Source organism: Rana temporaria, chromosome 6 (assembly GCF_905171775.1).
Source record: "Rana temporaria chromosome 6, aRanTem1.1, whole genome shotgun sequence".
In the NCBI taxonomy this organism is placed as follows: Eukaryota; Metazoa; Chordata; class Amphibia; order Anura; family Ranidae; genus Rana; species Rana temporaria.
Genome location: NC_053494.1, coordinates 29,146,056 through 29,172,927, shown reverse-complemented (window position 1 = coordinate 29,172,927; position 26,872 = coordinate 29,146,056). Strand labels below are relative to the sequence as shown.

The window sequence follows — 26,872 nt, the reverse complement described above, 5'->3', positions numbered from 1 at the left end:
GCTGGTGACTTCAACTTTCCTAAAAACCCCGGCCTGGAAAGCCTGGAGAGCCTGGAGGAAATTATTGTTCCTGGCAGCCGTTTTGGAAATGTGAGGTGGATCTCGATGTTTAACATTCACTAAAAATACACTAAAGAAGACATTTCTTGGCTAAAACTTCACCTTTTGAATAGGATTAGGGTTGGGTCTTTTTTTTTGGATCCACCTGTTTCTAATAGGGAGGGGAAGGAGAACCTGTGTGTTGTCTTCTTTCACAGCCTGGCACGGTGACTGCCAGAGGCAGCTGTACCCTAGATCAGGGGTCTCAAAACTTTCTAAACAAAGGGCTAGTTTACTGTCCTTTAGGCTTTAGGGGCACCAGACTGTGGTCATTGGGAGTAGAAATCGTCCTGGCGTCAGTGAAGTAAACAATGCATCTTTGGTTTTAGGGAGAGGATTAGTGCCCCCTCATTGGTGCCAGTGGGAGGAATTGTGCCAGATCATTGGTGTCAGTGGGAGGAATAGTGCCCCCGTCGTTGGTGCCAGTGGGAGAAATACTGCCCCGTCGTTGGTGCCAGTGGGAGAAATACTGCCCCGTCGTTGGTGCCAGTGGGAGAAATACTGCCCCGTCGTTGGTGCCAGTGGGAGAAATACTGCCCCGTCGTTGGTGCCAGTGGGAGAAATACTGCCCTGTCGTTGGTGCCAGTGGGAGAAATACTGCCCCGTCGTTGGTGCCAGTGGGAGAAATACTGCCCCGTCGTTGGTGCCAGTGGGAGAAATACTGCCCCGTCGTTGGTGCCAGTGGGAGAAATACTGCCCCGTCGTTGGTGCCAGTGGGAGAAATACTGCCCCGTCGTTGGTGCCAGTGGGAGAAATACTGCCCCGTCGTTGGTGCCAGTGGGAGAAATACTGCCCCGTCGTTGGTGCCAGTGGGAGAAATACTGCCCCGTCGTTGGTGCCAGGGGGAGAAATACTGCCCCGTCGTTGGTGCCAGTGGGAAAAATACTGCCCCATCATTGGTGCCAGTGGGAGAAATGGTGCCCCCCTTCGGTGCCAGTGGGAGAAAGGGCCCCCCTTCGGTGCCAGTGGGAGAAATGGTGCCCCCTCATTGGTGCCAGTGGGAGAAATGGTGCCCCCTCATTGGTGCCAGTGGGAGAAATGGTGCCCCCTCATTGGTGCCAGTGGGAGGAATAGTGCCCCCTCATTGGTGCCAGTGGGAGGAATAGTGCCCCCTCATTGGTGACCGTAATCAGTGCATTTTTATAGCACTGATCGCTGTATCAATGACAATGGTCCCAAAAATGTGTCAAAAGTGTCTGATGTGTCCGCCATAATGTCGCAGTCACGATAAAAATCGCTGATCGCCAACATTACTAGTAAAAAAAAAAAAAAAAATAGAAATGTCCTAAATCTATCCCCTATTTTGTAGGCGCTATAACTTTTGCGCAAACCAATCAACAAACGCTTATTGCTAAATTTTTTTGCCAAAAATATGAAGAATATATATCGGCCTAAACTAAGGGGAAAAAAAACTTTTTTATATATATATATATATATATATATATATATATATATATATATATATATATAATATATATATATTTTTTTTTTTTGGGGGGATATTTATTATAGCAAAAAGTAAAAAATATACATTTTTTTTTTCTTCAAAATTGTCGCTCTATTTTTGTTTATAGCGCAAAAAAGAAAAGACAGAGGTCATCAAACACCGCCAAAAGAAAGCTCTATTTATTAGGAAAAAAAAATACGTAAATTATGTCTGGGAGCCACGTCGCAATTGTCAGTTAAAGCGACGCAGTGCCGAATTGCAAAAAGTGCTCTGGTTCTTGGCCAGCCAAATGTTCCAGGGCTGAAGTGGTTAAAGTAATACTAAAGGTTAATTTTATTTTTTAAATAACGAACATGTCATACTTACCTCCACTGTGCAGCTCATTTTGCACAGAGTGGCCTCAAACGCCATTTTCTGGCGTCCCTTGGCGGCTCTCTCGGCTTCCCCCCCGCTTCAGATAACCCCCTATGGGAAGCTCTCTCCCAAGAGGGTTAACTTGTGGGCGCGCTCCAGAGTCCTGCATTCCGCGTCCATAGCCGCCAAGTGCAGGACTCGGCCCCACCCCCGGTTGTCCTGTCATTGGATTTGATTGACAGGAGCTAGAGCCAATGGCTGCGCTGCTATCAATCCAATGAAGAGCCGAGAACCCGGGCAAAGATCCAGCACATTCTCTTTGCGGGACTTTGCAGGGCTCAGGAAAGTAAAACAGGGGGCTGGGGGGCCGGCAACTGTCAGGTGTTTTCTTACCTTAATGCATAGGATGCATTAAAGCGGATGTGCCAGTAAAAACAAATATTAAAAGCCAGCAGCTACAAATACTGCAGCTGCTGACTTTTAATATTAGGACACTTACCTGTCCTGGAGTCCAGCGTCGTCCGCAGCAGAGGACGAGCGATCGCTCGTCACTCTGCTGCTCCCCCCGCCATCCTCAGTGAGGGAACCAGGAAGTGAAGCGCTCTGGCTTCACTACCCGGTTCCCTACGGCGCATGCGCGAGTCGCGCTGCGCCCGCCGATTGGCTCACACGCTGTGTGCTGGGAGCCGAGTGTTCCCAGAACACAACGGGGGATAGACGGGAAGTCTGGAAAAACCCGTTGTTTGCCCGAGACGTGTGGCCGGAAGTGGGTGCAAATACCTGTCTTTAGACAGGTATCTGCACCCCCCTGAAAGGTGTCAAATGTGACACCGGAGGGGGGGGGGAGGGTTCCGATCAGCGGGAGTTCCACTTTAGGGTGGAGCTCTGCTTTAAGGTGAAAATACATGAGGGTTTACAACCCCTTTAAGTTTAGGGCCCACTGACTCCAATTGGCGCACCTTATGCTGTGTGTAATGTGTGTTGTGTTGGTGTCCGTTGGGTAGCGGCACATTGGTGTGAACTGAAATTATAGGACCTTAGGCCCCTTTCACACTGGGGCAGGAGGTGCGATGGCGGTATAGCGTCGCTAAAAATAGCGGCGATATACCGTCGGAATTGCCGCAGGATGCGGTCGATAGTGGTGCGGTATTAACCCCCGCTAGCGGCCGAAAAAGGGTTAATACCGCCCGCAATGCGCCTCTGCAGAGCACAGCAAAACATCTGTTAGCAACTGAAAACAAGCATTGGCTTTGCAGCCGTCAGTGTTTTGTTGAATTTTGCAATCTTTATTCGAATCTGAATGAATAAACAGGCCATGTTTAAGGAGATGTATTTTCTACACAGCGTAACCTATCATTAGCTGTGGTCTTAAAGCTGCCGGGTTTTGCTGTTGCACAGTGAGGCCCGCTCAATACATCTGGTACACACAGCAGGGGGGGCCACTTCGTGCTGGGAGTTAGTGCTTGCAAAATGTACCGGCAATAACTATGGCAATATTTTGCATTTTTTTTTTTTAGAATTATGATGATAGACTACAGACTGACCACTGGATTAGAGAAAAAAAAGCAAAGCATTAAAGTGATTTTTCTCATTTGACTTATAAAATATAAAAACCGCTGCCTGCAGCTCTATAGAACCCAACCATTTTCCTTCTCAATTTCCATATTTATTATTGGGATGCGAGATTAGTCATTGCTGTCAGTTCTCACGGAATGACTATAAGGGCCTGGGTTTTGTTTGCCTCAGAAGGGTTTGGTATTCCCATACAAGTTTATAGGATTGCAAAATCGGATTGAACAAATCGAATGCAGGTCAGACCGAGGTCAGCTTCAGGTTAGGACTTCAAATGCAGGTCGGAAGGAGGTCAACGTGAAGTCAGGAAGGAGGTCAACGCGAAGTCAGGAAGGAGGTCAACGTGAAGTCAGGAAGGAGGTCAACGCAAAGTCAGGAAGGAGGTCAACGCGAAGTCAGGAAGGAGGTCAACGCGAAGTCAGGAAGGAGGTCAACGGGAAGTCAGGAAGGAGGTCAACGGGAAGTCAGGAAGGAGGTCAACGGGAAGTCAGGAAGGAGGTCAACGCGAAGTCAGGAAGGAGGCCAACGCGAAGTTAGAAGGTCATATTTAGGTCAGGACTTTAAATGCAGGTCAGAAGGAGGTCAAATGCAGATCGAACAGAGGTTAAAGCGGAGGTCCACACAAAAATGGAACCTCTGCTTTTCGGAACCTTTGGCACCTTTCAGGGTGGTTATGACTAAGGCCTTATAGGCTGAAACACGTCAACCGTTCCTATTTGCGTTTGTCTACTGTGGCTTGTCAATGAATACGTCAAATACGGAGTGCGAATCATCTTTTCCTCACCTTTCGGGGGGGGGGGGATGCAGATACCTGTATAATACAGGAAACCGGGAAGTGAAGCCGCAAGGCTTTGCTTCCTGATTACCTTACCGAAGGTGGCGGCGGCAGCAACTGAGGGACAGGTCGGCCACGGGTGCGCTGGACAGGTAAATGTCCATATTTTAAGTCAGCAGCTGCAGTATTTGTAGCTGCAGACTTATAAAAATTTGGCGAACCTTCGCTTTAACTTAAAGTCAAATGCAGGTCTTGTGTCCAATCATTGTACTGTGATTCGTTACAGCACAAGGTGATTTTTGGGAAGGGAAGGTGCCCCTGAATGGTAGTTTGGAAATGTGGTCACCCTACCAATATGGGGTTCCCATTCCAGCTCATCTAGAAGATCCAGGAGACATTATTTAGGATCTAATGGGAGTGACACCTGGAATACTGTGTTTAGCGTGTCTGTCACCCCCTTCCAATAGGCATGCAACTTGGGGCAGCGCCATCTGCTAAACTTTGCTGTTTATGTAATAGATAACCTGCGTACTGTTACTTAACCACTTTCGGACCGCCGCATGTACATTTACGTCTGCAGAATGGCACGGACAGGCACATCAACGTACCTGTACGTGCCTGCCTAGACGTGGGTCGGGGGTCCGATCGGGACACCCCCCCCGTACATGCGGCGGTTCCCGGGACGAGGGCGCGACTATTCGTTTCTAGCCGCCCCCTCGCGATCGCTCCCCGGAGCTGAAGAACGGGGAGAGCCGTATGTAAACACGGCTTCCCGTGCTTCACTGTGGTGGCTGCATCGATCGAGTGATCCCTTTTATAGGGAGACTCAATCGATGATGTCAGACCTACAGCCACACCCCCCTACAGTTGTAAACACACACTAGGTGAACACTAACACCTTCAGCGCCCCCTGTGGTTAACTCCCAAACTGCAACTGTCATTTTCACAATAAACAATGCAATTTAAATGCATTTTTTGCTGTGAAAATGACAATGGTCCCAAAAATGGGTCAAAATTGGCCGAAGTGTCCGCCATAATGTCGCAGTCACGAAAAAATCGCAGATCGCCGCCATTGGTAGTAAAAAAATAATAAAATAAAATAAAATGCAATAAAACTATCCCCTATTTTGTAAACGCTATAAATTATGCGCAAACCGACCGATAAGCGCTTATTGCGATATTTTTTATCAAAAATAGGTAGAAGAATACGTATCGGCCTAAACTGAGGGGAAAAAAAATGCTTTATATATTTTTGGGGGATATTTATTATAGCAAAAAGTAAAAAATATTGAATTTTTTTCAAAATTGTTGCTCTATTTTTGTTTATAGCGGAAAAAATAAAATCCGCAGAGGTGATCAAATACCACCAAAAGAAAGCTCTATTTGTGGGGAAAAAAGGACGCCAATTTTGTTTGGGAGCCACGTCGCACGACCGCGCAATTGTCTGTTAAAGCGACGCAGTGCTGAATCGCAAAACCTGGCCGGGTCCTTTAGCTGCCTAAAGGTCCGGGTCTTAAGTGGTTAAGCTAGTGCATTGTCGGTTCACTTACCTTTTTTCTTCGATTTCCCTTCTAAATGTTTTTTTTTTCTTTGTTTCAATTTCTCACTTCCTGTTTCTCCTCAGTAAGCTTTCCACCATCATCCGAGCGGTGGAAAGTCATTTAGAACCGCTTACTGAGGAGGAACAGGAAGTGAGAAATTCAGACAAAGAAAAAAAACATTTGGAAGGGAAATGGAAGGAAAAGGTAAGTGAACCAACAATGCACTAGCTTAACCACTTGCTTACTGGGCACATATACCCCCCTCCTGCCCAGGTGAAATTTCAGCTTTCGGCACTGCATCGCTTTAACTAACAATTGCGCGGTCGTGCGACGTGGCTCCCAAACAAAATTGGCGTCCTTTTTTCCCCACAAGTAGAGCTTTCTTTTGGTGGTATTTGATCGCCTGTGCGGTTTTTATTTTTTGCGCTATAAACAAAAAAGTGAGACAATTTTGAAAAAAATACAATATTTTTTACTTCTTGCTATAATAAATATCCCAATTTAAAAAAAAAAAAAATAGGGGACAGAATTATTTTTTTTTAATTATTTTTTTTTACTAGAAATGGCGGCGATCTGCGATTTTTAATGGGACTGCGACGTTATGGCGGACACATCGGACACATTTTTGGCGCCATTCACATTTATACTGCGATCAGTGCTATAAATATGCACTAATTACAGTATAAATGTGACTGGCATTGAAGGGGTTAACACTAGGGGGTGAGGAAGGGGTTAAATGTATCCCTGCATTGTGTTCTAACTGTAGGTGGAGGGGGGGGTGACTGGGGGGGGGGTGACCGATCTATGTCTCTATGTACAAGAGACACAGATCGGTCTCCTCTCCAGAGACAGCACCGCTGTCTCTGTGTAAAACGGCAATGAGAGATGATCTTATATGTTTACATATGAGATCCTCTCTCATTGGCCGCACAGATCGCCTCGCGAACGGCCACTCTGATTGGCCGTTCGCGGCGATCTGTAATTGGCTGTGTCCGAGGGACACGGCCAACACAGATTTTCCCCGCGGCAGTTTGGAGATTGGGATCCGCACTGTAGCCGTCAATTGACGGCAGGCGGATCCCAAGTGGTTAAAGGAACCTATTTACAAAATAAAAAACAAACCTTTACAGCCCCTTTAGGCCCCATTCACACCTAGGCGTTTTTACGCCTGAAGCGCACTGCTCACAAACGCCAGAGGGGAGAATTAACATTATTCCCTATGGTGACTGTTCACACCTGAACGCCTGAACGCCCAAACGCCTGTCGCACGAAGCTCAAACAAGTCCCGGACCTTTTTTTGTCGCGCGAATCGAGCGACAGAGGCGTTTGAGCGTTTTTTTTCCCCCATAGAAAGTAATGGGAAACGCGCGTATTGAGCGTATCGCGCGACAACAGGCGTTTGCTATGGGCGTTTCGTCGCTTTAATCAATAGAACTTGTCGCCCATGCAGAAGATTAAAAAAAATCTACCAACATAGCAACAAGTGATGAAAAGATGATAATTTTTCCTATTGGCTAAAATAAGAAATGCCGAAGTACAAAAACGTCGCACGACGCTGTATGCAAACGCGCAAATAAGCATGAATACGCGCGAAAAAAAACGCCCGAAAAAACGACCGAACGCCCTACGCTCAGGTGTGAATGCAGCCTTAAGCTTCGAATCTTATGAATTAGGAGAGAGCGTGCAGAACTGAGAACAAGAAATGTCACTTTTTAATTTCTTGTTCCTTTTGTTTCCCCAACAATTTTAATGACGGGTTTTGTATTACATTTGAACTGCTTCCTGGTAGATTCCAGCAGTTGCTTTTCATTTTTACGCCGCTGTGCAACCCCAAAAATCCCCAACTCTGTTGTATCTACCCGGGGAATTTTTGTTTTTCAATCGACCTTTGTGTGTTCCAGTTCTGCTGGTTCTTTTCTCCATAATATTCTATCATGTGAGAAGGTAAGTACACCTCATGGAAATTTTACTTTTCCAAAATATTTGAATAAGCAAATAGTCATCAGTGCCTACAGATAATAGTGATACAACTGCCAAATAAAACTGGCATGCTGCGTTCTTATAATGTAACCAGACATTCTCAACCACAGGTCTGTTGTACCCTAGGGTTCCTCTAGAACAGGGGTCACAAACCAAATTTCCTTGTTGGCCTGCATCGGCATTGTATCTGGGGTGCACTACGTACAGAGTGCAGCGTCTAGGAGTGTGTTATGCACAGAGTGCAGAGTTCAGGATTGCACTTTATACAGAGTGTAGAGCTCAGGAGTGTGCTACGTACAGAATGCAGGGATCAGGAGTGTGTTACGCAAAAAGTACAGAGTTCAGCATTAGAACACATACAGAGTGCAGAGTTCAGGAGTGCGCTATGTACAGAGTGCAGGGTTCAGGATTGCACTACATACACAGAGTGCAGAGTTCAGGTGTGCGCTATGAGTGTAGGTTTCAGCAGTGTGTTATGCACAGTGTGCAGAGTTTAGGATTACATTACGCAGGGTTTAGGAGTGTGTTATGCAGAGTTCAGCATTAGACTACATATAAAGTGCAGGGTTCAGGAGTCTGTTATGCGCAGGTTCAGGATTGCTCTATGGATTACACTATGTACAAAGTGGAGGGTTCAGGGATGCGCTGGGTACAGAGTGCAGGGTTCAGGGATGCGCTGTGTACAGAGTGCAGGGTTCAGGGATGCGCTGTGTACAGAGTGCAGGGTTCAGGGATGCGCTGTGTACAGAGTGCAGGGTTCAGGGATGCGCTGTGTACAGAGTGCAGGGTTCAGGGATGCGAGGTGTACAGAGTGCAGGGTTCCCGAGTGAGCTGTGTACAGAGTGCAGGGTTCCCGAGTGAGCTGTGTACAGAGTGCAGGGTTCCCGAGTGAGCTGTGTACAGAGTGCAGGGTTCCCGAGTGAGCTGTGTACAGAGTGCAGGGTTCCCGAGTGAGCTGTGTACAGAGTGCAGGGTTCCCGAGTGAGCTGTGTACAGAGTGCAGGGTTCCCGAGTGAGCTGTGTACAGAGTGGAGGGTTCCCGAGTGAGCTGTGTACAGAGTGCAGGGTTCCCGAGTGAGCTGTGTACAGAGTGCAGGGTTACGGGTGTGCTGTGTGCTGTGTGCAGAGTTCAGGAGTAAGTTACGTACTGAGCGCACAACTCAGGGGTGCGCTATGTACAGAGTGCAAGATTTAGGGGTGCGCTATGCACAGTGTGCAACCTCAAAAAGGCTTGTGTGTTTAAAGGTGACAGCGGGGGAGCACGAGGTCAGAGCCACAGGTTTAGGGCTGATTCACATTACATGCAGTGATCTACCAACACGGATCCCAGCAAGGTCCCCTAGAAAACAATGGTTTTCTATGTTCCTCAGTCACACTACAATGTTGTGTGCGTGGCACTAAAATGCAAGCCGTCTGCATTTTACCATCCCCGTCCCATTGCAGAGATTTCACTTCACTTCCTGCCCCATAGACAAACAGGAAGTGAGAGGAAATCTATGCAAATTGCGGGAATTCATTGCCCTCCCCCAGGCCCTCAGAACTAGTGTCCCCACTTGAAAATTTCAGGGTGGGTCTTAAACCTCAAGGGGTGTGGCCTTGACAGGAAGGGGTGTGTCATATTTGAAGTTGGGGGTGCACGAGTTTCGTCAGGCCTCGGGCAGCACAAAACCTAAATACACTACTGCTTACAGGTATGGCATTTGGACTAAGCACCAATTTCAGAAGCTGCACAGAAATGTGAAAAGACTACTGACTGCATGATGCATTTTATTCCAAAAGTAAACTGAGCCTTTAAATTTCCCTGCTGATTGCTTTAGTCTAATTTCATGTCTTCTTTTCATAGACCTGGATATGCAGCTGTATGATCTGGGATACCCATCCGAGGGAGAGCCCGCCTGCTCTGTGGATTTTGATGACTTGGCAGCATTTGAGGTAATTATTGGAGGAATTGTTATCATATCTATTTTTATTCAGGTCTATAATTGGGATCTCCAGGCCAAATCTGTCAATTTAGCTTTGATTGGATGAGTGCCACGCCTGGTACGTGCCGCGGGCACGCTATTAAAAATCTGAAATGAGTACAGTGAAGCCATTGTTTGTTATGAGCTGCAGCTCACATAATTATTGCTCTATTAAGGGCAATTCCAGGCAGCAAGTTAAAGTTGGTAAATTATTCAGCAAATGCTGCAGCTCTGTCATAATCAGAAAGTTCACTCAGGTTGACTCTTGTTTGAGCTCTCTGTAATTTGCAGCGCTCACAAGCGCACACTGGTTCACACAAAGCAGCAGCCGTGTATTTCCTGTGTGGCATGTAACTTCCTTTCTTTGCTTTCTGTATTACCAATTGGATTGCGCCATCTAAGGCAGTTCCGAATCCGATTGGTGGCTCTCAGAATCTTCTTAGGCATTCTTTATGTAGTGGACAACAATAGGGTGTTCCAGGATCACCAGCAGTTGTGTTCCAGGACCACCGGCGGTTGTGTTTCAGGATCCCTGGCGGTTGAGTTTCAGGATTAGCAGCACTAGGGTGTTTCAGGACCACCGGCGGTTGTGTTCCAGGACCCCTGGCGGTTGTGTTCCAGGACCCCTGGCGGTTGTGTTCCAGGACCCCTGGCGGTTGTGTTCCAGGACCCCTGGCGGTTGTGTTCCAGGACCCCTGGCGGTTGTGTTCCAGGACCCCTGGCGGTTGTGTTCCAGGACCCCTGGCGGTTGTGTTTCAGGACCCCCGGCGGTTGCGTTTCAGGACCCCCGGCGGTTGCGTTTCAGGACCCCCGGCGGTTGCGTTTCAGGACCCCCGGCGGTTGCGTTTCAGGACCCCCGGCGGTTGCGTTTCAGGACCCCCGGCGGTTGCGTTTCAGGACCCCCGGCGGTTGCGTTTCAGGACCCCCGGCGGTTGCGTTTCAGGACCCCCGGCGGTTGCGTTTCAGGACCCCCGGCGGTTGCGTTTCAGGACCCCCGGCGGTTGCGTTTCAGATTCCCCGGCGGTTGTGTTTCAGGACAAAAAGGGATGAATTAAGTGCATTGTTGCAGTACAGTAATACTTAGTTGAAAAGCTAAAGTACTAAGCAGGTAGGATGAGCTCTCTGTATGTATCAAGGTTTAATTCTATATTTTGACTGGATATTGAATAAAGTATAAATAAATAAATAAAAATAAAAATAAAAAATATATATAAAAAATATTTATTTTTTTAAAAAGGGGGGTTGCCATCTGGAGACCTCTGGGCCCTTTAATATATATATTTTTTTTTATGAAAAGAAATTACAAAAAAAGGGGGGTTGCCATCCAGGGCCCTGGGGACCTCCTGGGCCCTTTAATAAAATAAAAACATCTATATAAACAAAAATAAAAAAATATTTATAAAAAAAAAAAGGGGGGCCCTTTAATAATAAATAATATTATAGATATATAGATTTGTTTTTATATATATAAAAAAAGGGGGTTGTCATTCGGGCCCCTGGGGAACTCCGGACCTTTAAAAAAAAAAAATAAAAAAAAAATTGTCCCTTTTTGAATAAAAAATAAAATAAAAATATATTTAATTTTTTTTTTTTTTTATATAAAAAAAAGAAGGGGTTGCCATCTGGGTCCCTGTGGGCCTCCGGGCCCCTTACAGGTGTACTGCCTGTACCCCCCTGATGGCGGCCCTGCAGACACCCAGCTGAGGGATAAGGCCCTTGAGCACCCCCTACCCCATGTGAATTGTGAACTACTTCAGCAGCTTGGGTTAAAGATGTTGCCCTTTTTTGTGGCACCCTCCCACTAAAGCGCCTAAGGCAGCCCCTTCTTCTGCCCATCCCTTGGCCCGGCCCTATAGACACTTTACAGATTCAGCACCTGCATGGGTCCTTCCTTAGGGTTAGCAGTGCTACCAATCCGACTTCAGTCTCAAAAAGTAAGACTAGTACCTGATGAATTATAATTAAAATGGGATCGTACACTTAAAGGGGTGGTTCACCCTAAAAACTACTTTTTTTTTATTAGACTGCCCCCCCCCACATTACAATACGATTAAGGCTATTATTATTTTTTTGATCCTGTACATACCTTTGTACAGCATATTCACCCGTGCATCCGGGTTTGCGAGTCCCGCGGGAGTGGGCGTTCCTAACATGTCTGTGATTGACATTTTGCCCAAAAACGAGCTCCCCCCCCGTCGCGTAAGCCGCGTCACGGTTGGCGAAAGGAGCCGAACGGCAAGTCGGCGCTGTACTGCGCATGCGCATCGCTGTTCGGCTCCTTTCGCCAATCGTGACGCGGCTTACGCGACGGGGGGAGCTCGTTTTTGGGCAAAATGTCAATCACAGACATGTTAGGAACGCCCACTCCCGCGGGACTCGCAACCCGGATGCACGGGTGAATATGCTGTACAAGGGTATGTACAGCATCAAAAAAATAATAGCCTTAATCGGATTGTAATGTGGGGGGGCAGTGTAATAAAAAAAAGTAGTTTTTAGGGTGAACCACCCCTTAAAAAAAAAAACACACTTTATCAAAGATGGCTGTGTGGCTTATCCTGCACCTTCCGCAGAAATGTGGACTACATTGCTCTGTATACATATGGCTACTTCAAGGGGGGGGGGGATCTACAAAATGTATATAAAATATAGTAATGAAAAAAGCAGGAGTTTTGATTGGTTGATGCTTTTAAGCCTAAAAAAAAGAGAGCTGGGGAAGATACAGGATTCTAGGGCGGGCTTACACGATGGGAGTACAGCCGTTTGTCACATTTTTTGTAATAACAGTGTCACCTTGTTGGCAAAGTAAACAGTTTGTGTTCACATCATGCGCTGTCACCTTGCTGCGGTATTTACACTGTGTATGGGCAAACCTATTGCCTTTGCTGCCCTCTGCTGGCCACAAGCAGAGTTGGATCACCCATTAACCAGTGATTGAACTGTAAATTCCATTAAAGTGTATCTGCAGGTTTGCAGTCCAACTTGAGAACTCCCCACTATTAGCCAGATTCACGTATGGCGGCGTATCTTTATGCCGGCGTAGCGCATCCTATTTGCTCTACGCCGACGTAACATAGTGAGGCAAGTACTGTATTCACAAAGCACTTTCTCCCTAAGTTACGTCGGCGTAGCGCAAATGGCCCGGTGTAACCCCGCCTAATTCAAAGTAGGCGTGTAGTGGGCGGGCTTCATTTAAATTAACCGTGACCCCATGTAAATGAGGGCCGTTGGTACGGCGCATGCGCGCGCATGCTCAGAATCACGTCGCAAATACTCATTGCTTTCGACGTGAACGTAACCTGCGCCCAGCCACATTCATGTACGCTTACGCAAACGAGGTAAAATACGACGGCTGTTCAGTCGTCCATACCTTGCATGGGCTGCGCCATCTTTTTGGTGGTTTATCTTTACGCCGGAAAAATGCCTTGCGTAAACAGCGTATCGGGCGCAAGTACGTTCGTGAATCGGCGTATCTAGGTCATTTGCATATTCGACGCGTAAATCCACGTACACGCCCCTAGCGGCCAGCGTAAATATGCACATAAGATACGACGACGTAGGAGACTTACGCCGGTCATATCTTGGCCAAATTTAAGCGCCTCTGGTTTCCAGAATACGCTTAAATATACGACGGCGCGCATTCGGATTTACGACGTCGTATCTACTGATACGCCGTCGTAAGTCTTACTGAATCCGGCTATATATGTTTGTGTTTCCATTAAAGGGGTTGTAAAGATTTTATTAATTTTTTTTTTTTCTAAATCGGTTCCTTTTAAGCTAGTGCATTGTGGGTTCATTTACTTTTTCCTTCCATTTCCCTTCTAAATGTTTTTTTCTCTTTGTCTGAATTTCTCACTTCCTGTTCCTCCTCAGTAAGTGGTTCTGGCTGACTAACCCCCAGCCAGAACGGCTCAGATGATGGGGGAAAGCTTACTGAGGAGGAACAGGAAGTGAGAAATTCAAACAAAGAAAAAAGACATTTAGAAGGGCAATGGAAGGAAAAGGTAAGTGAACCAACAATGCACTAGCTTAAAGGAGCCCATTTAGAAAATAAACAAACTTAACACACCAATCCTAAAAATAATTACAGATATTTTTTTACTTTTCAAGCAGGATTATACATAAGATGCTATAGACAGCTTCTATTATTCAGAATCAAATGAAATGTGCAATTAGGGGATACACTGTATGTCACAAAAGTGAGTACACCCCCTCACATTTTTGTAAATATTTTATTATATCTTTTCATGTGACAACCCTGAAGAAATTACACTTTGCTACAATGTAAAGTAGTGAGTGTACAGCTTGTATAACAGTGTTAACCCGTTCCCTGCCAGTGTTATTTTTACAGTAATCGTCTCAAAAGTGTCTGATGTGTCCGCCATAATGTTGCAGTCCCGATAAAAATCACAGATCGCCACCATAACTAGTAAAAAAAATTATAATAATAAAAATGCCATAATTCTATCCCCTATTTTGTAGACGCTATAACTTTTGCGCAAACCAATATACGGATATTTATTATAGTAAGTTAGTAAGATATTGTGTTTTTTTCAAAGTTGTCGCTGTCCTTTTGTTTATAGCGCAAAAAATATAAAAACCGCAGAGGTGATCAAATACCACCAAAAGAAAGCTCTATTTGTGGGGGGAAAAAAGGAAGCACATTTTGTTTGGGTACATCGTCGCACGGCCGCGCAATTGTCAGTTAAAGCGACACAGTGCCAAATTGAAAAAAGTGCTCTGGTCAGGAAGGGGGTAAAATCTTGTTAGCCACTCGATCACTTCTGCTGGTGGTGGGAGCGTGTCCCACCCCCCCTCCCACTGCTGCCTTTCCTGGGCTCCCCTGTCCCATCGTGGAGGCCGGAAGCGATGCGGCTGGTGGCAATGACTGCCCTGTGCAGAGAGAGAGGAACTGACATCATTCCCCTCTCTTTTAAGGCTCTATTCACACCTAGGCGTTTTGACGCCCGACGCTATTGCAGCCTGAAATACGCTGGAGGGGTGATTTAACATTGTTGGCTATGGAGATGGTTCACATCTCCACGCCGAAACGCCGTACGCCTGAAGCTCAAAACAAGTCCCTGACCCTTTTTTTCAGGCGGCTTCGGCGTTCGGCCATAGCCGACAATGTGTAAATCACCCCTCCAGCGAAAACCGTGGTAAAAAACGCTGCGTTTTGTCGCGGCAAATCGCAGGACAAAACGCCGCAATTTGTCGCGGCAAATCGCGGTACAAAACGTTGCATTCAGGTGTGAATGGAGCCTAACCCCGGATACTGGGAGCGAAGAGTAATTTTTCACTTTCGGTTCCACCCCTTTGTTTACCTGGCCACCAGCAGCCAAGAAGGCAGCCGATCAGACCAATCTAATAGAGCCCAAATCTCTCCATAAAGAGGACCTGTCGCAGCCCATGCTGCCACAAGGGATGTAGTTCATTCCTTGTGATGGCAATAAAGTTAGTACAAAAAAATGGTATAAAATAAATAAATAAATACATTTTCAAAGTGCCCTGTCCCACCATGCTTACGCGCAAATCCAAATGCATATGTTACTCTCGCACGCATATGTAAACGGGGATCGCACCACTCATGTGAGGTATTGTCACAAACGTCAGAGGGAGAGCAATAATTCTAGCACCAGACCTCCTGTGTAATGTTAAACTATTAAACCTTTAAACCTGTAAAGGCGTTTAAAGCGTCGCCTAGGTAAAATTTTAAGCACCGTAGTTTTCCACCATTTCTTGGGCAGACGCAGTTTTAAAACGGGAAAGGTTGGGTATCTGTTTACTCGGCGTAACCTCATCTTTCACATGCTATACAAAAATTGGGTTAAGGGTGTTTTTTTTTTTTTTATATATATATTCATGAAATTGTTTTTTGTTTTTCAAAAAAATTGCGTTTGAAAAACTGCTGCACAAATACCATGTGACGTTAAAAAATTGCAACACCCACCATTTTATTCTATAGAGTCTCTGCTAAAAAAAATATCTAAATATATGTTTGTGGGTTCTAAGCAATTTTCTAGCAAAAAGAATGTAAATTTCTTACAGAAAATGGCCCGGATGCGAAGTAGTAAGCAAAAAGGAAACATGTCACAAGAGAAAAAATAGAGCCATCTATGGCTGATCTCTCCTTTAGAAAATGCCATCTACCTGGCTGTCATACTGACTCCCCTTGGTGAAATCCTGAGGCTGCATTCACACCTTAGCGCAGCGTTTTGTACCGCGATTTGCCGCGACAAATTGTGGCGTTTTGTACCGCGATTTGCCTCGACAAAACGCGTCGTTTTTTAACCTTGTTTTCGCTGGAGGGGTGATTTACACATTGTCGGCTATGCCGAACGCCGAAGCCGCCTGAAAAAAAGGGTCAGGGACTTGTTTTGAGCTTCAGACGTACGGCGTTTCTGCGTTCGGCGTGGAGATGTAAACCATCTCCATAGAGAACAATGTTAAATCACCCCTCCATCTTATTTTAGGCTGCAATAGCGTCGGGCTTCAGGCGTTCAAACGCCTAGGTGTGAATGGAGCCTGAGGTTCAATGACCTGGAACAAATATGTAGATTTGGACTTCTATGTCTCCTAATCTGCTTATTCCAGGTCAGACTCAAAAAAAATATTGATGCCTGCGGGCTTGCATTAGAGCTGCATGATTAATCGCGGAGAGAATCGCGATCTTGATTCTCCCCGCCCGCGGGATGACCCGCGATTCTTTTGTGTCACCGCAGGTTCCACGTAACCAGCGTGGAACGCAAATTGGCGCAGATTTCGGAACTGATGTCAGCAGCCTGTGCCGCTGGATGGATGCCTGGGCTTCTCACAGTTCTGTACAACTGTAGTGTGTATCCATGCGCCACCCAGTGGTTGCCGGCGGTACTGCTTCTGATGTATTAATCTTTCTCACAGTTCTGTACAACTGTGTGTATCCATGCGCCACCCAATGGTTGCCGGCGGTACTGCTTCTGATGTATAAAAAAGAGACCAGTGATGAGCAAAAGAATCGTGATTCTCATTTTGACCAGAATCGTGCAGCTCTAGTTTGCATGACAGTCAGGCAATCTGCATTTTCAGAAACATCGATGACTGCTACCCCTTTCTTGTTTACATGACAAGTGTACTTTAAAGCTGTTTTTGGTTAGATAAATTAAAACCAGCAGCTATTAATCATGAACTCTTTTCTGGATGAAAGAAAAGTACCTGTGAATATTTGACTTCCTCCTTTTTGGTTCTGTGGGGTGAAATTACATGAATTTCCTTATTTAGACATCCTGGCTAAAATGAGAATGCAGAAGTTCTGAGTGTTGCAGATTCTTTGTTTTTTACCCCTCTAATGTACAGTTCTTGCAGACAGAGGATAGGGAAACTGGCACCTTTCTTCTATATTGACTTGTATTTCACAAGGAGACACATGAGTTTTGTTTTTTTTTAAAGATTTATGAATAATGTTTTATATTAAAGCCTAACTCTGGGCACACACACAAAAAAATAAAAAACCCTGCAGTGTCCCCTTTTACTTTTTACGTATATACGTCTAAAATAGTTTTTTTTATATATTTTTAGGGGATATTTATTATAGCAAAAAGTAAAAAATATTCATTTTTTTCAAAATTGTCGCTCTATTTTTGTTTATAGCGCAAAAACTAAAAAATGCAGAGGTGATCAAATACCGCCAAAAGAAAGCTCTATTTGTGGGGAAAAAAGGACGCCAATTTTGTTTGGGAGCCACGTCGCACGACCGCGCAATTGTCAGTTAAAGCGACGCAGCGCCGAATCGCAAAAAGTGCTCTGGTCTTTGACCAGCAATATGGCCTGGGGGTTAAGTGGTTAACGACGGGGGAAAAAACACACATGCTCAGAAGCAAGTTATGAGAAGGGAAATTTGCATAATCAGCCCAAAGGGTGGCGCTATTCTAATGGAACTTCCCCTTTTATAGTGTCTTTGTATGTGTTGCACGTCACCGCGCTTTGCTCGAGCAATTTTTTTTTCACAATCGTGTGTATGCAAGGCAGGCTTGACAAGAATCACGTTGAAAAACAGTTTTTTTTTCCATTAAAAGAAAAACGGTTGTGTGTACGCGGCATAAGAATTGGGCAAGAGTACAATGTTACAGATAATTGGGATTGGGACACAAAGGTCTTATTTTTGTTAAGTTCCGCCAGCTGTGTATAACTGTTACAAACACTTTTTTAGCCAGATTCAGAAAGACTGGCATAACTTTGAGGCGGCGTAGCGTATCGCCTATACGCTACGCCGCCGTAAGTCTGAGAGGCAAGTGCTGTATTTACAAAGCACTTGCCTCCTAAGTTACGGCAGCGTAGCGTAAATGGGCCGGCCTAAGCGCGCCTAATTCAAATGTGGAACAGGGGGGCGTGTTTTATGTTAATGACTGGTGACCCGACGTGATTGACGTTTTTAACGAACGGCGCATGCGCCGTCCGTGTACATATCCCAGTGTGCATTGTTTCAAAGTACGCCGCAAGGACGTATTGGTTTCGACATGAACGTAAATTACATCCAGCCCCATTCACGGACGACTTACGCAAACAACGTAAAATTTTCAAATTTCGGCGCGGGAACGACGGCCATACTTAACATTGGCTAGGCCAATTATTTGTTCGACTAACTTTACGCCTGAAAAAGCCTTGCGTAAACAACGTAAAGAAATGCGCCGGGCGCACGTACGTTTCTGAATCGGCGTATCTAGGTCATTTGCATATTCTACGCCGAAATCAACGGAAGCGCCACCTAGCGGCCAGCGTAAATATTGCACCCTAAGATACGACGGCATAGGAGACTTGCGCCGCTCGTATCTTAGCCTAATTTAAGCGTATCTGGTTTCCAGAATACGCTTCAATTTACGACGGCGTAGATTCAGAGTTACGACGGCGTATCTACTGATACGCCGGCGTAAACGTCTCTGAATCCAGCTAATACAGTCCATATTTTTCTAAATATAATGATTATTTTACTGAAATTGCCCAGAAGCTTTGTAATACTCCAAGGAATCTGACAATGTGTGACCTCCACTCTGTCCCCTATACAGATTCTGGGTTTGCTTTTACCTTCATTATATTCGTATTAAAAAAAAATATCCACACCGGCCGCACCTCTGCATTCCATTTCTTTATTTCTGGGCTAAAAAAAGGTTTCCAGGCAAAATGAGTTTTCTGTAAATTTCCAAGCTGCTCCTACTAGTGCGGACTAGTCTGGGGAAGCAGAGCGAAAGCCTTAAGGCTGAACCACAGGCAAACCGCGCAATTCACATTTTAAATACACATAAGGCAAGGTTTGACAAATTTGCTTGGAATCTAGGAGCCAGCTAAAAAAGTTAGGAGCCAGAAAACGCACCCCGTCCCGACGAGCTCGCGCGCAGAAGCGAACACATACGTGAGCAGCGCCCGCGTATGTAAACGGTGTTCAAACCACACATGTGAGATATCGCCGCGATTGGTAGAGCGAGAGCAATAATTCTAGCCCTAGACCTTCTCTGTAACTCAAAACATGCAACCTGTAGATTTTTTTTAAACGTCGCCTATGGATATTTTAAAGGGTAAAAGTTTGTCGGCATTCCACGAGCGGACGCAATTTTGAAGCGTGACATGTTGGGTATGAATTTACTCGGCGTAACATTATCTTTCATAATATAAAAAAAAATGGGGATAACTTTTCTGTTGTCTTATTTTTTTAATTAAAAAAAGTGTAATTTTTTCCCAAAAAAGTGCGCTTGTAAGACCGCTGTGGAAATACGGCGTGACAAAGTATTGCAACGATCGCCATTTTATTCTCTAGGGCGGGGATATGCAATTAGCGGACCTCCAGCTGTTGCAGAACTACAATTCCCATGAGGCATAGCAAGACTCTGACAGCCACAAGCATGACACCAGAGTCAGAAGCATGATGGGACTTGTAGTTTTGCAACAGCTGGAGGTCCGCTAATTGCATATCCCTGCTCTAGGGTGTTAGGATAAAAAATATATATATAAAATGTTTGGCGGTTCTAATTAGAGGGAAGAAGATGGCAGTGAAAATAGTGAAAAATGACATTAGAATTGCTGTTTAACTTGTAATGCTTAACTTGTAATACCAACGGGTCACCACCAGATGGCGCCAGCTTCCAAGCCAAGTTGCCAGGACACTATTTCTAGTCGCCATGGCGACCTGGTGACCGGGATTTGTCGAGCCCTGACATAAGGCCCCTTTCACACGTGTGCGACTCGTCCCACGATTTGGCACTGCAAAGTTGCATGACAAGTCGTCCCCCATGATTTCCAATGATAACCATTTATAGATGTGCGACTTCAAGTCGTGCCGAACTCAAAGTAGCCCCTGTATTACTTTGGTCTGACTTTCATGCGAGTTGGGGTCCATAGACCTCAAGTTTACACAGCCATGAAATTGTGTCGAAAACGCAGCAAAATCGCACAACTTTTAAGTTGCGGCAGTGTGAAAGGGGCTTAAAGGAATGTTTTTTTTTGCATGCCAAATGATTTGTATTTCTGGCCATCCAGTCCTTTACAGCTTTGCCACACAGCTCTGCTCTGGCAGGGGACCTGATCTTTCTCTGCTGGCGTATTATTCGCACTTCCAGGTCTGCTCCCCGCCCACATTCTGGGAATGGAATGCAGAGACAGAAGACTGATGGTCTCAACTCTGTCACTCTGCTTTCTCCACCTGTCAGCATTACACTGCAACACACTCAGTTGGTTCCTCGCCTCGTCGTGGGAGTTAGTTTCGAGTTGTATATACACTGTACAGTGGAGCAGGGCTTCATCCTAGAGGAGCCATAGTTGTAGGAGTTATGAGAGTGGTATATTCAATGTAGAGTGGAGCAAACTTCCATGCTGGTGTGGCTGTAGTATATTTACTGTAGAGTGGAGCCATAGTTGTAGAAATGTTGGCAGTGGTATATTCAGTGTACAGGGTATAGCTGTAAGAGATGTGGATGTGGTGTGTGCATGTAGAGAGGAGCAGAGCGCTCCACACTCAACTGGCTGTTATATAGTCACTGTAGATTAAAACTGGAATCCTTGCCTGAGTGGCTGTTGTATATTCAATGTAGAGCGGAGCAGAGCTCTCTTTGCTGATCTGGTTGTTCTATTTAATGTAGAGTGGAGAAAAGCTGTCTTTTCTGACCTGACTGTTCTATTCAATGTAGAGCGGAGCAGAGCGCTGTTTGCTGATCTGGCTGTTATATTCAATGTAGAGCGGAGCAGAGGTCTTGTTGCTGATCTGTTATATTCAATGCAGAGCGGAGCAGAGCTTTCTGATGATCTGACTGTTATATTCAATGTAGAGCGGAGCAGAGCTCTCTTTGCTGATCTGGCTGTGTTATATTCAATGTAGAGCGGAGCAGAGCTTTCTGATGATCTGGTTGTTATATTCAATGTAGAGCGGAGCAGAGCTTTCTGATGATCTGGTTGTTATATTCAATGTAGAGCGGAGCAGAGCTCTCTTTGCTGATCTGTTATATTCAATGCAGAGTGGAGAAAAGCTGTCTTTGCTGATCTGGCTGTTATATTCAATGTAGAGCGGAGCAGAGCTCTTGTTGCTGATCTGTTATATTCAATGTAGAGTGGAGCAGAGCTCTCTTTGCTGATCTGCCTGTTATATTCAATGCAGAGCGGAGCAGAGCTCTCTGATGATCTGTTATAATCAATGCAGAGCGGAGCAGAGGTCTTGTTGCTGATCTAGCTGTTATATTCTATGTAGAGTGGAGCAGAGCGCTCTGATGATCTGGCTGTTATATTCGATGTAGAGCGGAGCAGAGCTCTCCGCTGATCTGCCTGTTATATTTAGTGTAGAGCGGAGCAGAGCTCTCTGATGATCTGGCTGTTATAATCAATGTAGAGCGGAGCAGAGCTCTCTGATGATCTGCCTGTTATATTCCATGCAGAGTGGAGCAGGCAGGCTCGGCGTTGCAGGAGTTAAACTCGGAAGGAGTTCACCTGGGCCCCACGTGACGCGGCCAGGTCTGTCCCCTCCCCGCACACACACACTCAGCCTCAGGTTGCAAGGTCAGGAAGAAAAAGTCAGTTGTATTTTTGCAGACTGCTTCCTGCACTTCCTCCTCTGTGTCCAGCAGCTCGCTCGTCTTCCTGGTCACCAGACCAGCGTCTTCCTTGTCACCAGTGTCACCACTTCAGAGCCCAGACTGGGGGGCGATGCAATGCTGGTGCAGGGGGTGTCGGCACTTCGCCCCGTGAGGATGGCACTGCAGGTGAGTCACCTGTTCTGTTTTGGTACACACAGCTGTGATGTCATCACCTGTGTCTGTGATGCACAAATCCTCCGTATGGAAGAGTGACCCTTACTTTGTCACTTTACAGGTGTATGCAGGGTTCATTTCCACCCAGAACTAGTATTTCACTTACAGGCGGGCTGAATCTCACTCTGGCTTCATATCTGCCTTCAGTCTCTCTATTGGCAGTGGAGTCTCACTCCTCTTGCAGCAGCTTTGACTTCACACCGAGACTCTCAAACCTCTTTAAGGCTAGGAACTCCTAAGTTGTCCTAAAATGCAATTGTTTCTTATCACTAAAGCCCTGTACACACGATCGGATATCTGATGGAATCTAATCCGATTTATTTTTTCGTTGGATAACCGATGAAGCTGACTTTCATCAGTCTTGCCTACACACCATCGGTCAAAAATACGACCGTGCCAAAACCGCGGTGACGTAATCACTACGACGTACTGAGAAAAATGAAGTTCAATGCTTCCGAGCATGCGTCAACTTGATTCTGAGCATGCGTGGATTTTTGACCGATGGACTTCCACACAGACGATCGTTTTTTTCTATCGTTTTTTTTATCCATAGGAAAAATTTAAAACAGGTTTTTTATTTTTTTTCACCGATGGAAAACAAACCGATGGGGCCCACACACGATCGATTTGTCCATCGGTCTGTTTTCATTGGACAAACCGATCGTGTGTACAGGGCTTTATTGTACATGAGCTTCATTAAATAGAATGATCGGACCAGGCGCCAGCGTCCTTCCATAGCGGTTTTGAGGACGGACTGATCGCTTGTTCTTTAAGCGGTTGATACCTATACAAAAATCGCATAAAAAAAAAATTCCGCTTTCGAAGCGATCAAACCATAATCGGATCGTTGGTACAGAGCTTTCGAGAGCTGACCATGACAGTTCACCCGATATTATTCTATCGGACATGCACGGATTTTTTTTTCCGTATTAAAACACATGACATCACTTCCGTTTTTTTTTTATTCTGTCCTACGAGAATTTTCGTGACGTTGGTAAACTCATCAGATTCGACGTGCAAAAAAAACAGCCGATCGTGCGTCCTATAATCGGATCGTGTGTACGGGGCATTAGGCAGGTACCGTATTTATCGGGGTATAGCGCGCTCCCGCGTATAGCGCGCACCCCTAAAGTTGCCCGAATTCCTGTGGAAAAAAGATGTTTTGAACTTACAGTTTTGGTGTCTTGCGCGGCGTCCATCGGCGGCCTCGTCGGGTCCGTCTGCGGGTGTCCTCTTCGTCGCGTCCGGCGTCCTCCCCGCTCGTTTACCGCGCCGAGTTTGAATACTGCGCCGACATATACCGAGTGCAGTATACTCGTGTATCGTCGGGCAGGCTCGGCAACTCTCGCGCTGATGTCCTGTACGCTCAGGACGTCAGCGCGAGAGGCGCCGAGACTGCCCGAAGATACACGAGTGTACTGCGCTCGGTATTTGCCGGCGCAGTATTCAAACTCGTGGCTCGAAAGCGGGTATCGGCGTATACCGCGCACACCCACGATTTTGCCCTGATTTTCAGGGCAAAATAGTGCGCGGTATACGCCGATAAATATGGTATATCATAAAACACAAGGGGTGGGCTTTGAATTTGATGAAATGCCACATCTGCCCAAATTTATACCCTACTCAGGGGGTGCTGGCAGGGGCGGACTGACAACTCATGGGGCCCCCGGGCAATAGAAGATTATGGGGCCCCCCCTGGGCTTGCAGATGGCCACCATGCCAGGAGGTAGTGCAGAGGCGGGGCTGCTAAAATCTCGGGATTTTCACATCAAAAGCATGTCGGTTTCGTACATATCAGGGACAGATGTAAAAAAAACACAGATTGGTCCCTGGTTTTACTGAGCCTGGCAACCCTGATGGGGCCCCCTAGTGGCATGGGGCCCTCGGGCAGTGCCCAAGTTCCTCAATGGTCAGTCCGCCCCTGGGTGCTGGGCTTTGGTGGAGGTACCGTATTTATCGGGGTATTGCACGCTCCGGCGTATAGCGCGCACCACTAAAGTGGACCCGCATTCCTGTGGAAAAAAAGATTTTTGTACTTACAGTTTTGGTGTCTTGCGCGGCGTCCATCGTCGAGTCCGGCGTCCCTCTGCGGCTTCGGGTTTCCTCTTCGTCGGGTTCGGTGTCCTCCTCGCTCGATCCCCGCTTTCCCGCGCCGAGTTTGAATACTGCGCCGGCATATACCGAGCGCAGTACACTCGGGCAGGCTCGGCTACTCTCGCGCTCACGTCCTGTACGTCCAGGACGTGAGCGCCAGAGGAGCCGAGCCTGCCCCGACTATACACGAGTGTACTGCGCTCGGTATATGCCGGCGCAGTATTCAAACTCGGCGCGGGAAAGCGGGTATCGGCGTATATCGCGCACCCACGATTTTGCCCTGATTTTCAGGGCAAAAAAGTGCGCGGTATACGCAGATAAATACGGTAATAGCACCCCATTCCATGGAGGGAAGTACCTGGCTGGCTGTCATAGGTTGCTGGGACCTCCAATTCTTGTGAGGGCACAGGGGTACCCGTGGTGAACCCCAATGTGATCAAAAGTCTTCAGATTGGCCGCAGCACTTTGCAAAACCAACCCCCCCCTCCACCCTTTGGTCACCATGGCTTCCACAGTGTTCTCTCACAGGTGTAGTTACCTGTAGCTGATTTGCAGATTTCTCTTTGCTCGCCTGTAATAGATTTGCATTCCACAGGCTGATAATTGGCCCAGGATTCCATTACAGTGCAGCTCTTTGTGTATCCAGCAGGGAGGCCTGTACTGCTGGGAGGGCAGTCTCTGTATCCCTGGATGAGCTGCTGTGCAGAGCCATGGCTTTGGCTGTATCTGGTTGCAGATTAAATGACTGTCGGCATTCAGAGATCACAGTAGATGATGCGTCTTGCTGTACAAAGATCATGTTTGACTAATCTTATATAAAGGCTATATTGTCAGAGTATGTCCGCCCGCCTTCTCCGCAGATCCACTCCTAGGCAATTGCCTGCTCTAAAAATTGTATAAATATTAATTGTATGACTTAATTCTCTGTGTAAACACACAAGTCTTCCTTGAGCGTTTAGGACACGTGGTTCGTTCGCATTATCCATCCGCTCAGCTTTATTTTATTCATTTATGATGACAGGCATTTATATTGCATTGACACGGCACTTCCATGCTGTACACTGACATCAGTCCCTACCCGCAAAGAGCTTACAATCTAAACTCCCTATATCACCTATTCACATACTAGGAGACAACTAACCTGCCAGCATGTCATTGGAGTGCAGGAGGAAACCCATGTAAGCACAGGGAGAACATTCATACTCCATGCAGACAGGGGTTGACAAATTTGCTTGGAATCTAGGAGCCAGCTAAAAAAGTTAGGAGCCAGAAAACGCGCCCTGTCCCGACGAGCTTGCGCGCAGAAGCGAACGCATACGTGAGCAGCGCCCCCATATGTAAACGGTGTTCAAACCACACATGTGAGGTATCGCCGCGATTGGTAGAGCGAGAGCAATAATTCTAGCCCTAGACCTCCTCTGTAACTCAAAACATGCAACCTGTAGATTTTTTTTAAACGTCGCCTATGAAGATTTTAAAGGGTAAAAGTTTGTCGGCATTCCACGAGCGGACGCAATTTTGAAGCCTGACATGTTGGGTATGAATTTACTCGGCGTAACATTATCTTTCATAATATTAAAAACAATGGGGATAACTTTACTGTTGTCTTATTTTTTAATTAAAAAAAGTGTAATTTTTTTCCCAAAAAAGTGCGCTTGTAAGAACGCTGCGCAAATACGGCGTGACAGAAAGTATTGCAACGATCGCCATTTTATTCTCTAGGGTGTTAGGATAAAAAATATATATGTTTGGGGGTTCTAATTAGAGGGAAGAAGATGGCAGTGAAAATAGTGAAAAATTACATTAGAATTGCTGTTTACCTTGTAATGCTTAACTTGTAATACCAACGGCCACCACCAGATGGCGCCAGCTCACACAAGGAAGAGCTGGGGACTTTTTTTTTTTGCCCACCTTCCAAGCCAAGTCGCCAGGATGCCATTTCTAGTCTCCATGGCGACCGGGATTTGTCGAGCCCTGGATTAACCTGTGCTGAATCTGTTTACTATCTAACCACCTACTGGTCATTGCAACATCTTCACCCTATGCTAATCTCTCTCTCTCATTCATCTATATAATTTATTATTATATGGACCCGCAACCCACGGCTGGACAATGGCACAGCACGTACCTGTACGTGCATGTGCCCAGCGGTGCCATTCTGCCAACGTATATGTGCAGGAGGCGGTCCTTAAGTGGTTAAAACGTTAAAAAATGTTGTCGTTTTTCAGAACCCGAAAAATGATGTGAAGCCCACACACGATCGTTTTAAATTACATTTTTAAAAAACTTGTTTTTTTACATGCCGAAAAATGATCGTGTGTACGCGGCATAAGGCCCCTTTCACACCTGAGGACCGTTCAGTTTTTTCAGGCGGATTTGAACGGGCGTTCTATGTATCTCTATGGAGCGTCGGATGTCAGCGGTGATATGTCCGCTGACACCCGATCAGCCCCGATCCAATCCTCCCCACTAAAATATGACGGACGCAAACCCTATTTTGCATCCGTCTGGTGGACCGGATTGGATGAAAACGGTTTGTTTTCATCCAATTACCCCATAGAGGAGAGCGGAGATCTGACAGGTCAGTCCCTTGCACAGTGTGCAGAGACAGACCTGTCCTCTGCCGGCTCAGCGAGGATCAACGGAGCGATCCCCACTGAGCAAGTGGATGTTTAAAAACTGATCCTCATGGGATTCCGTAGGTGTGAAGGGGGCCTAACTGTTATTCATGACATGCCTTAACTGTAACTGTTTTGAGAAACCGTTAAACTGATGGGTTCGGTTCTGCTTTA

At 46.2% G+C, this 26,872-nt stretch overlaps 1 protein-coding gene across 6 annotated transcripts in view; it reads left to right on the top strand.

Moving 5' to 3' along the window:
* RAB11FIP3 (RAB11 family interacting protein 3) overlaps positions 1 to 26,872 on the top strand; it is a 137,256-nt gene that overhangs the window by 61,324 nt on the left and 49,060 nt on the right. For all 6 annotated transcript variants that reach the window (XM_040356546.1, XM_040356547.1, XM_040356545.1 and 3 more), the window contains one exon: positions 9,612 to 9,700. In XM_040356546.1, the coding sequence (XP_040212480.1) occupies positions 9,612 to 9,700 (89 nt within the window). The remainder of the gene's footprint in view (positions 1 to 9,611; positions 9,701 to 26,872) is intronic.